Raw genomic sequence first — 13,960 nt, forward strand, 5'->3', positions numbered from 1 at the left:
GAAGAGGACATCTACTGTTATGGTAAGACTTTACAAAACTGTACTTTTCAAATTAATGAAACTGTAAGCTTCTGGAAAATGCTACCTTGCACCACTACAGCTGTGGTAAATGTCTCACTAGGAATGCAAATTTTGGAAGGCAAAACCATTTTGGTAGTAAAGACCTTTGCTAAGAATGGGAGGCAAATGTCCTTCCATATTTAGAAATTATTTTTTTATAACCTCTGTTGGTGTCATTAAATTAATGTCTAGCATGCTGCATACAACAAAATCTAAATGAATAGCATTGTACACGATATGTAAATGAGGGTGATCCTTTTTTATTTGCAGTGGGGTGATGCAAGCACTTTTCATTAAAGGAAACAAGTTTTATTAACTTGTAATAGACCTGAAGTATGCTGAAACTCCTCAATCATCTTTAGTACCTGTAGAAAGCAATATTCTAGGATGGAGAGACCCAAGACTCCATTATCTAAAAAACAACTAGAAATTAGTTTTCAGAGGAGAAATTTTAAAGTTCTACCCTGTATGTGCTACCAGTGTCACTGTACCCATGATAAAGAACAGTGATACAAGAAAACAAGCTTGCCATCTGCCTATACCCAAGGGGAATAATGGGGAGCTAAAACCATTAGTGATGGTCTGAGCTTGATTTACAGATCATTAAATAAGAACCAGATGTACCTTAGAACTGCAACATCTCCCACAAGAAAGACCACTCCAAAGCTTCAGATGTCTTCCGTAGGTCTAGAAATAGGAACACTGTTGGGATATCTTTAGTTCTGCAAAACTGAGTCATGCTAAAACAGTGTCTAATGACGTCAAGGCATCCCTGCTTTCACTTTATGAAAATTTATTGTGAAATATGAATCAGTTTAGGAAAGACCAATTCCAGTCACGTGGCCTAAATTTTTGCATTAGTCTGCTGTGAAAGTTAGCTGGGTATTGTGGAATGTGGCTCTCTTTGATAAGCAAAGTCACAGATTCTTGTATTAATGAATATGGCAACTGACCTTTATTTTCTTCTTACTGGAATAATAATAGAAGTGGCTTCACTAACAGATACTGATAAGATTTATAAAATTTAGCAATGGGTGTCTAGCCCCAGCATGGTAAGAAAAGAAGAGCTTGAGTAACATGCCTGTTGTGAATACCATTATCCTTTCCTGACAGTTTAAGGATGGTGATCCTTCAAACAAAAATAATTTGTTTCTTGGAAGGAAATAGGCAAGTGGGACTTATAGTCCTTTATAAAAAGTGTAAAGCACATGATTCATTTTTGAAAGGTCATATTGAACAGCATTATATTTTTTATTTATTTAGATTATATGTCTTGACACATGACAAGAACAGAGCATTATGTTTGAATTAGTGAAATACAGTGAGCTAATAGAAGTACAAGTATATAACATGGCATGTACAAATGTACAAACATCAAAATTCAATTACCAATTGCAAAAGTTCAAAATTTAGATTCTCAGAATGTAGTATTCCTCTTTAATTCAAGCTTGGCTTTGTGGTGCAGAAAGTTAGAGATCTGACTGCGGCTTGGGTGACAGTGGTTCATTTAGTGGCTTCAGCACTGGAGGAGCCATGCAGAGAGGAAGAGGAGTGAAGGTGAGTGGACCACTTGCCTCTTGCAGAGGAGCAGATGCTTGGCAAGCACCCAGAGTGATGCAGTTTCTCTGGTTGAGAATCCACTGCCCGTACTTGAGAAGAGGATGACAGGGTGTTGGTATCTACACTCTTTGTGGAAGTGATAGATGACCAGTGCAGGCAGTCAACTGCATGCCTCCTACAATAACATAAGCTGAGCCTGCACATGGAAGTAAGTTTGAGGCAAAAATCCCAACCCTGTCCTGATGGCTATGTAAATCATGGCCCCTCCTGGTTATCCCTTGCCCCAATAATGAGGAATGAATAGGCCAATTAGCTGTGAGGGGGCTTGAGATCATCAGCACAGGGCAAAAGACAAACAAAAAAAAATTATTTCTATTGTAAGGGATTGCCTCCTCCCTCTTTCTCTGCTTACATCTTTATGCTGATAGCCTAGATGACAACATGCTTTTGGTTTTTAAAAGTTTTGCCAGCTTTCCCATCTAATATGCAAGCTATGAAAATGAAACGTATCTACACCCTTTTTTATTGTGCCCTCTGTGGCATAGAGGGGAAAGAGCCATATTTATGACCCAGGCAAACCTGTGTTTGATTAGCTGCCCCGACATTGGAGGAGGTATTGCAATGAGGGAGAGGTTCATAGGTGTTTACTGGGCTAATGACCACAAGGGCCTTTTTAAGCCTAACCATGCATCACAAATCTCTGACAAGTTGTGATGCCCTTGATAAGTGTAAGCATGCGCCTGGGAGATGATCCATTTACAGGTTACCCGAGTCCGTTAGAGTCATAGGTGCCATACCAGGGATGAATTTCTTTTTTCCCAGCCAGTTGTCCAAGTTGCACTTGAATTGGGTTAGGGAGGAACTCTGCTTCACATGGATGGGGAGCCTGTTTCATAGACTGGGTAGTTTCTGGGTTACATACCTATCTGTCCAGCAGGAATAAGGGAGCTGTGCCTGCTGGGGAGGGGATTGTGGGCTAGGGAAAAGTGTAGTTACTGTGTTGCTGATGTACAGAAGAACACAGTATAGTGCACTTCAGGTCTGAGTAAATCAAGGAGGAGGTGATGTGCAGAACCACAGAGATGGAGCATACCCTCGTTCCTCATTGAATGCCCCTTGAAGGAGGGTTTTAAAATAGACATGTCATCACAGAAGTGGAAACATTCTTCTCATAGGCCAGACTGCCTGGAAATAGCCTGAAATTTTCATGGAAGGATCATAATACAGTGTAACACTTTCTCCCAGGTCATCCCAACCTTCACCACTGGTAGTGTGAGGGTCTGAGGAGTCTGAGTAGGAACTGGGTGCAAGTTTTAGGTTAAGGGTTTAGGTTCAGGTAGGGCTGCATTTTGCAATAAAGCAGTTGTTGTAAGGGCTATCCATGAACGAGAGATTAGGATAGTGGGAACTCAACCTACCTTTTTGAACACATGGCAGCAAGCAGGTGTAAAGTAAGCTGTTGTCAGGCGTGCCACCTTAGTAGACCCAAAAAAATGTATGTGTGTGTGTATTTTATATATATATATATATATATATATATATATATATATATATATATATATATATATATATATACACACACACACATATATATATGTGTGTATGTATATGTGTGTGTGTGTGTGTGTATATATATATATATATATATATATATATATATATATATATATGTGTGTGTGTGTGGTGTGTATATACATATATATATATATATATATATATATATATATATATATATCTTCATTCACTTTTTAAGCCATATAAGTTGTCTCCCAGGTGTTTTTTTATTTCCTTTGTTAGCTTTCTACACCTTTTCTGTCTCAGCAGTTTTAGTTTCTAATTTTTGAAATTGAGTCTGCCTTTACCTGCCCTGCTGCTTCAGAAATCTCATTGTTCTCTTCACGCATACCTTTGACCACCCCCATTTACCCTGCAAGTTCCTCCCTCTAAACAACTACTCTGTTCAGGCCAGAAGTTCGCAATTGCCTTTTCCAGGTACGTTTTATTGACAGCTGACTTTCACAGAAAGATATGTAACCTCCTCCAGTGGTATGGAAAAAGAAGTGTCTATTGCCAGTATGTGCCAGTATATGGTTATGGTCTGGTAATAGCTCAAACTGTGCCCAGTCACCAACACAGCAACCAACTTGAGAGTATTTGAAAAAAGTCTAATGTGTAGCCTACTGACCAGACTCTTTGCTGGCACCAAAAATGTGTAGTCCCTGTCTCTGGTTGGCAAAGCCTTCCGTGTGTCACATGACATGTGCTCCAATTTTTCTGTTTTTTCATAAAAGTTTAACATTCTTCCTTTTTTTTGAGCTTTATTTCTTGCAAAAAAATATTGCATTGGCTTTGGTTCACAAAATTACTTGCCAACATGCTTTTTGCTTAAAACTTGCTGACATAAGACATTTGCTGAACCTGAGATAGACTGTTTAACCTGACCTGACAGATGTGAGTCAGCTGTAGCAATAGAAATAGCAAATCTCCATGTAAAACTTAAAAAAAATAGACCTATAACCTTCAGTATAAAAGGCTGCAGAAGAAGAGAGCAAAACATTATCAGATATAATCAAGCCAACGGGCAAGTAACTATTAATGCATGTACTTTATGCAGCCAGATATTATTGCACTGATAGTACTATATTCGATAGCCACTTGATAGCACTCAGACTTCATAAACTGCTGCAAGTGTCCTGCACATAATACAATTAACTAGCATTCCCATCAGTAATGCACTTGAACTTGAACCAATTAAAATTATAATGAAGCCCTTCCTAAACAATCAGTGCATTTTTCACGAACAATTTGATTAAATACGCTTAACAGGAAAAAGGGGAGAATAAAACTTAACAGGTGAAACTTACACAGCATGCAGGATGCACAGATCTCCCTTATACATAGCTAGGCATCTCACAGCTTGAGGATCTTACCTTTAAGTAAATTAAAACTAGAACGTACCATATCAGGTTTCCACTGCCTTTCAGAGAGGACAAAAGCAGTTGGCTAGCATGATAAATAAAGTTATAACTTAGCTGCTTGCAACAATGCACGATCTTGGGATTGTTGCAAAAGCTCCAACTCTGTGAGCAGTGTATCTGGTGTACAGAAGGCAGTTTCTTCCCCTCTCAAGGGCCAAGCAAGTGTTACTTCAGGCAGAGATTCCAACTTTAAATTGCTATGTCCCTCTGCCTGAAGTAACACTTGCTTGGCCCTTGATTCGGATAGGTGTAACAGTAGCAGGTTTAATGACAGACAACGCCTTCAGTCTCCTACTAGTGGGTGACTTCTTAGGAGATGAGGGCCATGAACTTGCAGGACCTTTATTTTCCTTTTTTTGCAGTCTTTCCACTACCATTAGCTTAGACTGATAGTTGCCACCTTATTAATAGCTCAGTGTGTCAATAAAAGCCTCTACTTCTTTGGAGACCTCAAAGGATACTTGCTTTCCATTTGTTGATACCCATAAAGGTACTAAGAAATAGAGTTGGCTTGGAACTCCCAGGTCTCATAGCCTACTAATGATGTGTGCCATTACCTTATGATTTAAAAATAGGGAATTTCTGTAGTCAAGTGCTACTCCATCTAGCACGTCAGCAAGAGTATGTCCCTGCTCAGCCTCTTCACACCTCCTCAGAGTCTGTTCCTTGTCATTAAAATCAAGCCATGTATAGGAAATTGGTTGTAACCACTGTACTATACTATACTCTACTGTGTTATATTATGTTGTGTCATTACATAGATTATATTCTGTCGTACTATATAGTGCATTGAAATTGGGGATTTTTTTTCTGTGTAATGTTGTCCACAGAAAAGATTATGAACAAAATGCTCTTGTGGGAGACAAATTCCTCCTGAATACTGCCATGTGAAGGTTTTTGCATAGACCAGGATTGTGATGCAGACCATTATGAAAGGCAACTTATTTTTAGAAAACTCATTTTTGGTATGCTAAAATCAGTTAAGAAACTTTGTAAGCCACTGTAAGATCCGGGGTTAACTGTTGGGACACCCACCACTGATTCAGCACGAAATTCTTCCAAAATCAATGTTGTTGTTTGTTTGTTTTTGTTTGTTTGATTTTTCATTTATTTTATTTTATTTATTTATTCAACTGTGTTAACATTGAAACATATAGCAGTACAGGAAAATGCTTTCAATTTCTGATAAGGCTGAAAGGGGCAAGAAGTGAAAAAAGTCAAAAAAAGGGTAGGAAATTAACACTGCACAAGAACAGACATTGAGATGGCCTACCAGATATGTCAAATAAGTGTACATCCCTGGGGTTGGAGTAACAGCAGTTTATCCCCTCCCAGCTCAGGAGAAATCTTCAGATGTTCATCATATTGATTCCAGCTGCAGTAGCCTTGGCTATATATGGGTTATATCCTGCCAAGGATGTAACTGCCGGCCAGCTTTGAAGTTTCAGGGACCTTCCATCCACTCAAACCATTAGGTAGCTCAATCTGGGCTGCCTGAAAACGCAGGTTTGAGTGATAAGCCCTTCAGAGCTTTCCTGCTGCCGAAGAGATTGCTCCTGTGCAGGCTTTCAAGGATCAACAGTCTGCTTGTGTTTTTACTTTGCTGGGCAGATAAGTTCCCTTTGGAGAAAAACTATCCATATTTTAAATTTATCATTTAAATGTATTTTCCTTGTTATGAAAGTTTTGTAGGAGTTTGTGTTTTAAAGGGCTGTCACAAGACTTTACTGTACTTTTAGGACTGACCGCACTTATTTTATGTCAGTTTAAAAGAAGCTAAAAGTAATTTTAACCTTTTATCTGTGAAAAAAATGCATTTATTTAATTTCTGGGGCTGGCAAACTGTATTAAAGTGTTTTTACTGTGTTTTGTGGGAAAAATGTGACTTTTAACAACTTTGAAATGTTACCAGCTTATGCTGCTTGTTTTCCCTGGGAAAGAGGCACCGTTTTTGTCTTGTCCATAAAACAAACTACTGGTTCCACAGTTAGTCCTTCTTCCAGACACAAAAAAGAAAGTTAAGCAAATAGCCTTTGCCACTACCACAGGCTAGGAATTTGGGTGGGTGACTTTGCTATGACCAAAGCTGTTTCCTCAGACCACTTTATCTTTTACCCCGGATCCCTCTGGTGTAGCACCTATAGGCACTATAGACTAGGTTAGCCATGTCCTCTGCAGCTGTTGGGGTCCCCTCAGTGAGTAAGGAAAACACACTCTTGTCAGTTCTAGTAGAAGGAACAGGAAAGTCTTCCCTGTTTAGTCAGAATGTTGTGCCCGTCTGTGGGGAAGCTACTGCCATTAACAACTCTGTTGGCCCCATTTTTCCTTTCAAAAAGAAAATTAAATATGTACCTGCTCCTGCTCAAATTTCTCTGGACAGGAGTAGTTTACCAGATTTGGCTAAGGGTCTAATTCAGGCTGTTGATCTTTCTTATAAGGTGGTTTCTGGTAAAAGAAAAAAAATACCTATTTTTCCTGATGAGGTTCAAGATTCTGAATCTGGATGGGAAGGTGAAGGGACAGTTTTTTGTTTTTTTCTGCTCATATTTCTGATTCAGACTCTGAGGAGAGCACAGTATCTGATTCTCCCTGGGGTTCTCTTTCTCTGAGACTATTGCAGAATGTACCAGTGTTTTCAGGGGGAGAGCACTGAAGTTCATCAGTCCTTCAGAAAATTCAGTATTTACACAATTCATATTGGAACTACTCCTAAAAAAATAGTAATGAAGACTTCTATAAAGAATACAAGAAATTAATATTAAAATCTACAGATAAAATTACATCTTCATTATATCAGAAAACTTTCACCTTGAAATTTTTGCACAGAGCTTTTGTCACTCCCAACAAAATTACAATTATATTTAAATCAAATAGAATTAAATGCTGGAGATATGATTCTGAAATAATAGCTGACTGGATACATATGGTATATGAATGTGAAGTAATCTCCCTTTTTTAGAAAGAAAGGAATAACTTTATTCAAACTGTATGGTCAAATAGATGTAATATTTCTAAATCTTTAGTTTTATTTAATGCTCCAGTTTCTGATAATTCCAAAAACCCAAGTGCCTCTTCTTTGGTCTATTCTTGCTATAGCCAGAAAAGCAATTACTAAAAATTGGAAAAGTAAAGCTACCCCCTCTAGTGTTTGTTGAATTTAGTATGGCAAACAATTGTTTGCAGTAGTGAACTGCATACTGTAAAGATGAGAGCTTCTAATATTACACATTTATGTAAATATTGGCTTAATTGAAAAATATTGATTGTTGTTGATGTATAACTTTGATGCATTGATCAGCTGTGGACCTATGTGAATAGTTATTTGTTTGTTTTACAATTGATTTGTTTATTTATTGTTTTAAAACAAAATAAAAAAAATTAAAAAATATGTAACTGTGACCTGTTACAAATGAAATTTCCATAAACTTTTCCCATTCCTCCAGTGCTCTCAGCATTAAAAGATGTGTCACTGCCTGTAATGTTCCTGATAGTTGGTCTGCTGCCCCTAAAACCCTATATTGTGTAAAGTTCTTTAGTCTTTTAAGTTTTTGTACACTCATCCCAAACCTGACCCAACAGCTGTAGCTGGTTAATTCTAATCCTGTACTTTCTAACAGGGATGAGAAAATTGCTAAGTATGGAAAAAGTGTATGCTTTCTCAACTTTGATTTCAGAATTTTGAATTGTTGTGTTTGTATGTTAAAGTTTATTCTGAGTAATTGTGAAAGTATGAAGAATGCTTTGTCTGCAGTTTCTTGTGAGGAAAAATCTACTTTACGTGGTTTAGCTTCTTCGTCTTTCACTTCACAACTCATTGTTTAGTTTGTGTGTGTGTGTGTGTGTGTGTGTGTGTGTGTGTGTGTGTGTGTGTGTGTGTGTGTGTGTGTGTGTGTGTGTGTGTGTGTGTGTGTGTGCCTCTGTCTCTGTGTGACTCTGTTGATACTTCTTCCAGGGCTATGGCCACTGGTACTGTTTTCAGGAGTTTGGCTGGTTGCATTCTCAGAACCTCCCAGATGATGTGAAAAATAAGATTTTAAAATTTCATTTGGATAGAGATTCACTTAATGGTCCCTTCGCTGCAGAGTTTATCAAGATATTTGATGAGAGGGGTAAGCTGATGCAGGGAATCTCTACGATTTTTTCAGCCCTCTTTTTCCAGATTTTCCAAGGAGTTCTCTAACCCTTCTTCCAGTTTTGGCAAAAAACAAAAACAGTCTCAGTAAAGTGCTGGAAAACAGACATTTAAGAAGCAACAGCAAGGGAGTTCCAAATTGAATACAGAAACTCCCCAAAACAAAGGACAGTCCAACAGGTCAGATTGATAGTTTAAGGGGCCATGTCCCCCTCCTAACCTAGCAGCCCCTTTTCCCTTCCAGAAGGTCTGAATCTTCACTTTTCACTTTGGCAACTGATTGTTTCAGGTAAATGGGTTCTGAAGATTATTCATCCCCCCCCCCCCCCCAGCCGTTTAAAAGCAGTCAGTCTTCACAGATGCCTCGGACTTTGCTTGGGGAGCAGTTTTTGGAGTGATAAAAATGCAAGGTGTTTTGGATACCAAGAACACAGATGCAGGCACTTAAATGTAAAAGAGAGGCCTGCTCTAATCAAAGCACTTAACTCTCTGAATCATGTTTGGTCCCTTTGATGTCTTCAAGTTGTTGCAGAAAGTACCACAGTCATGTCGTACATCAGCAAACAAGGGGGAGCCCGGTCATAGCCCCATTGCAAACTAGACATGTTAACTTGGGATATAGCTTTACAGCACAATCTCACTCTAGAGGCACCCTGCATCCTACATCCCATCAGAGAAAAATTGTGTGGTAGACAAAACTGAGCAGGATAAAATCCAGACCCTCATGAATAGAAACTAGTTGGGGGGGGGGGGTCATCCAAGATTTGATCAGTCTATGGGGGTTTCCTCAAGTAGACCTGTTTGCCTCGTTTCAGAACAGTCAGCTGGAAAAATTGTGCCCCATGACTCCATGTAAGAAGACCTGGAAGAGAAATGCATTTTCCTTTCCTTGGACCGGAATGTTTCTATATGCTTTCCCAACCTTTCCACTGATATTCGTGGTATTTCTGAAGATTCGGAAGAAATCCCCCAGGGTCATTTTCATGACTCCCTTCTGGCCCAAGTAGCAGTATTTCTTATTTATTTTGGAAATGGCCGGGGCAATTACCACAAACTTTCTCACAGAATAGATCTACTCACGAAAGAAGAGGGGTGATTTATTCATTGTGACCACAGTCAACTTCAGCTTACTGCTTGGATGATAGGGTCTTAATTCCTTTAGGCACCTGTTTACTGAGGATGTAGAGCAGGTACTGATGGAGGCAAGATAACCTGCTACTAGAAAATCATATATTAGCAAATGGAAAAAGTTTTCTAGTTGGTGCCAAGAGCATAACAAGCACCCATGGGTTTGTGTTTCTCTGGTTTTACAGTGCTTGTGTGACTAACATTTTTCCTTTCTTACTCTTCCATCAAAGTTTGTCTGTCAGCATGCCTGCCTGTGGATCCTCCTCTTTTAATGCATTCTCATGTGAAAATGTTCTTGAAAGGGGTTTTGCATAAGAGACTCCATGAAAACCAGTGGCTCCTCCTCAAGATCTTAATTTTGTGTTAGAAAAGCTAACACTTTCTCCATTTGAACCAGCTCATCAGAATGACTTGAGATTCATAACATGAGAAACTATTTTACTGATTGCTCTGACCTCTGCAAGAAGACTATCTGAGTTGCACTTTCTTATGGTGAGTCATCCCTGTCACATTTTCCACAGGGACAGGGTTCCCTTGAAAACTAATTTCATGCCTAAAGTGATATCAGAGTTTACTTTAAGCCAAACTATCCATCTCCCTGTGTTCTTCCACGAACCCCAAAATGAAGAAGAAAGGATACTTCATACCTTGGAGGTCTAGAGAACTCCAGTACTATTTTGACAGGAAAAAAAAATCTTTCAGAACTTATGATCAGCTGTTCATTTCTTGTGAGGGTAAGAAGAATGAACAACCTGTGTCCCAATGGACTGTTTCCAAATGGTTGTCTCAGCCTATTACCTTTTGTTATTCTAACTGCAACAAAACTATTCCAGGCAGGGTCACGATTCACTCTACCAGGGCATTGGCTTCATCTGCAGCTTTTTTTGAAAGGGTTGGATTCTGGAAGTATTCTAGAAGCAGCAACTTGGTCCTCTAAACATACTTTCACAAAGCACTACAAGCTTGATTCCTTCTCTAGGTCTAGATCACATTTTACTAAGACCATGCTCTAGGGGCTCCTGGACCCCTTCTAAATGTTGTAAACTAGGGTAATCTAGCTAAGGCTAGTACAGCAGTAATCAATATAATGAATGTAGTATGTCATGTAAGTAAACTTAGAACAGTAGATGTTCAAGTGATCACTGCTGCAGTAGCTGCTGCTTCCCGCATTTTTTGATTATGCCACGCTGTGAATGTATGTATGTATGTATATATTTTTACTCCTAGCTATGTTCTCTCAGGGCTCCACTTTCGTCTATCTGCTGACATGAAGACTCTGAAGGACTTGGTTTTCAAACCTGTGTTTTTAGGCAGCTGAAGCTGCCTAACAGGTTAAGTGCGTAGAAGGTGCCCTGAAGCTTTGGAAGCTGTCTGTCTATTATATCCTAGGCAGGATATATAACCCATATAGCTAAGGCTACTGCAGCAGTATTATTCGAGCACCTACTGTTATGGTAAATTTATACAAACAGGTGTAGTTTGCTTCCTGTGCCTCTCCATCAGCCTAGGTATTGAAAAGAGAGACTTTGGAAGAAGATGTAGTCTCGGCTATTGGCCCTTGTGTCTTAAAGATGGTTGCTTATGTGAAGCTGAAACCCTAAACCAAGATTAGAGTTTTCATATTGCAGATAATTTCCTCATCCAGATGTCAGATCCCAGTGGTCCCCAGTGGGAATTTACTTGCACTGTGTTTCTGCAGTGGGCTTCTTGTAGAACTTTAGAATGAAAGGGCCTTACACTACCCCCAAGGGTCACCCAGCTGTTTTTAGATCTGTCCAGAAGACATCCACTGTGGCTGTATATAACATTCATTTTATGAATCCCCTGTAACAGTGATCCTTCTGTTTGAAGATCTTTGATAATGTTAGTATCTTCGCAAGGCTGTATTTTTTTAATACAGCAAGGGTATTTTTCTATTGTATTACAGATGCATTATTCATGTCATTTTAAACAAAGATATATTTTCTGCATATTTTGTAAATATAATATTTTAAATTACTTTGATATAGTCACCTGCTTTTCCCAGAAATACTGTGCTCTTTGTTCAAGTATAGTCCTGTTCATTGTGCTGAATGATTCTTGTTTTCTTAGGCTTTAAATGTGGAAGAGGAGCGTCTGAAGCAGGTTGAGAAAATGATGCAGTTGGATGAGCGGAAAAGGCCTTACAACAGCATGTATGATTCTCGAGAACCTACTGAAGAAGAAATAGAAGCATACCAGATGAAACGTCAGAGGGCAGATGACCCCATGGCTTCATTTCTGGGCCTTTAAGCCATGTTGCCTAAAATTCTTTCATGACAGCTGATTGTGTCCAGCGAAAAGACTATACCACATGCAAGAAATATTTTCATTCCTATTATTTCCCAGAAGAACATTAGCAGGATGCAGTTATGTGGGAAGATATGTCCAAACTGATGAGTATCAAAGGTCACTTAAGTGTAGGAAATGCAGATGAATATAAAAACATTGTTTGTGAGACTGGAAATAACATCTTAGAACAAGCACATGCTGCAGCTGCATTTGCATTTCATTAAAGTGCATTTCTCTTTTAAAGCATTATGCTTTAAAAGATTTTCATTTCCATGAACCATATTTTAAATGTCTATCTTTTTAATTTATTTTGTGCACTGTATTGATGAGCTTAATGTCATTGGTAGTTCAACTGTTAATTTACCAAATCTTTCAAAATGAATTTACACTGCCACCTTTTTACTCTTCAGCAGGTTGTTTGCTGTTTACCAGTAATTAAAAAAAGTAAATAGACTGTTTCCTGCAAATTCTTTTGCTATGTTTAAGATTTGATATCCATTTTTTAGTTTTGTTAACTAAGGAAACCCACTAAGTGTTTGTGCCTTTTTCAGGCATGTCCTTGAAACACTGTCTTGTCATTGACTTACTCAGTCTAACCCTTTGCAAGTCAAGACTGACAGAAGTGAAACCCAGGACTACAGGATGAAGTGCATTAAAGCCTTAACCCTTTGAGATAAACTGGAAGGCTATCATGAAAAATTAGCTTTTGAAGAGTTACAAAAATGTATTCAGTAATAAATACCTGGAACAATTTAAAAAAGGCCCTTACTGAATAAAGGTCATTATTTTCCAGATGTTTAAATTAAGGAACTTGCTTTTAACTTGACCTTTGATTTCAGAATCCTACTATAGTGCATAATGGTAGACATTCCCTCTGTTGCTAGCCCCATTTTGATTTTTTTTTCATTCCTGTGCTCAGGTAGGAAGTCACTTTTCTGTTTGTGCAAACAGTGGCATCACACATTGGACTAGGATACTTTCCCAACCCCTTTGTCTCCCAGTTATGTTTTGCTACTTACACAAAAACTTAGGTGTACATGTAGCAATTAGTTCACTAGTTTGGACCTGACTCAGCCACTAATTTTATTATGTTTTGCAGAGAGCATGACATCAGCCAACCTTTCAGTCTGGCCACACTTAGAGAAAGGAATGATGTTTGAGGCTTCCTTGAATCATCTGTAGATTGCAGCATTTGAAGGTATGCAGTACATGGACCAGCAGTAGGATCCTTCACATGTTTTGTAGCTGATGTCAGAGCAGAATTTTGTAGTGAGAAAATCTAAATCTAGGTGTGATGTCCCCAATCTGGGCCAGTAATCAAGCAGCCTGATTCCTCACCACTGACACTGGAGAGAGACATTCACTTGAAATACAAATGGATACACTCAGTATTTCCAGATGCAGACTTCTCTGCATCAATGCATCAAGCACAATTTCCTTTAAGAGCACACAGGGAACACACTCAGCCTGGGGTCTGGGTTTCTCTCTTTGTTTCTTCCCAGGTCCCCAGTAAGGCTCCCCTCTGGCATAGCTGCAGAGTTAGGTACTCAGTCAATTGTCCAAGCCAAGTCCTCCACCACTCTCTCTGTGAAACCAGTGCTTTGTGTCCCTGCTCCAAGTAACTGACACACACATACTCTTTGAGATTTAATTTTCACACACACACACACACACACACACACACACACACACACCTGGGAAAGGCTGGCACAGATTACCCACTCTACCAGCTTTGCCCAGACTATAATGTAGATTCAATGCCACCAGTTAGTTACTATAAGGCTCTTAAAAG

The 13,960-nt window shown here is 38.9% G+C and overlaps 1 protein-coding gene across 2 annotated transcripts in view; it reads left to right on the plus strand.

The window, feature by feature from the left end:
- SLU7 (SLU7 homolog, splicing factor) overlaps positions 1 to 12,621 on the plus strand; it is a 906,055-nt gene extending 893,434 nt beyond the window's left edge. For both annotated transcript variants that reach the window (XM_044084498.1, XM_044084499.1), the window contains exon 16: positions 11,950 to 12,621. In XM_044084498.1, the coding sequence (XP_043940433.1) occupies positions 11,950 to 12,129 (180 nt within the window). In that variant the 3' untranslated portion in view covers positions 12,130 to 12,621. The remainder of the gene's footprint in view (positions 1 to 11,949) is intronic.
- Positions 12,622 to 13,960: the final 1,339 nt, after the last annotated feature.

This window comes from Protopterus annectens, chromosome 9.part0, assembly GCF_019279795.1.
Source record: "Protopterus annectens isolate FY-2018-M chromosome 9.part0, PAN1.0, whole genome shotgun sequence".
In the NCBI taxonomy this organism is placed as follows: Eukaryota; Metazoa; Chordata; order Ceratodontiformes; family Protopteridae; genus Protopterus; species Protopterus annectens.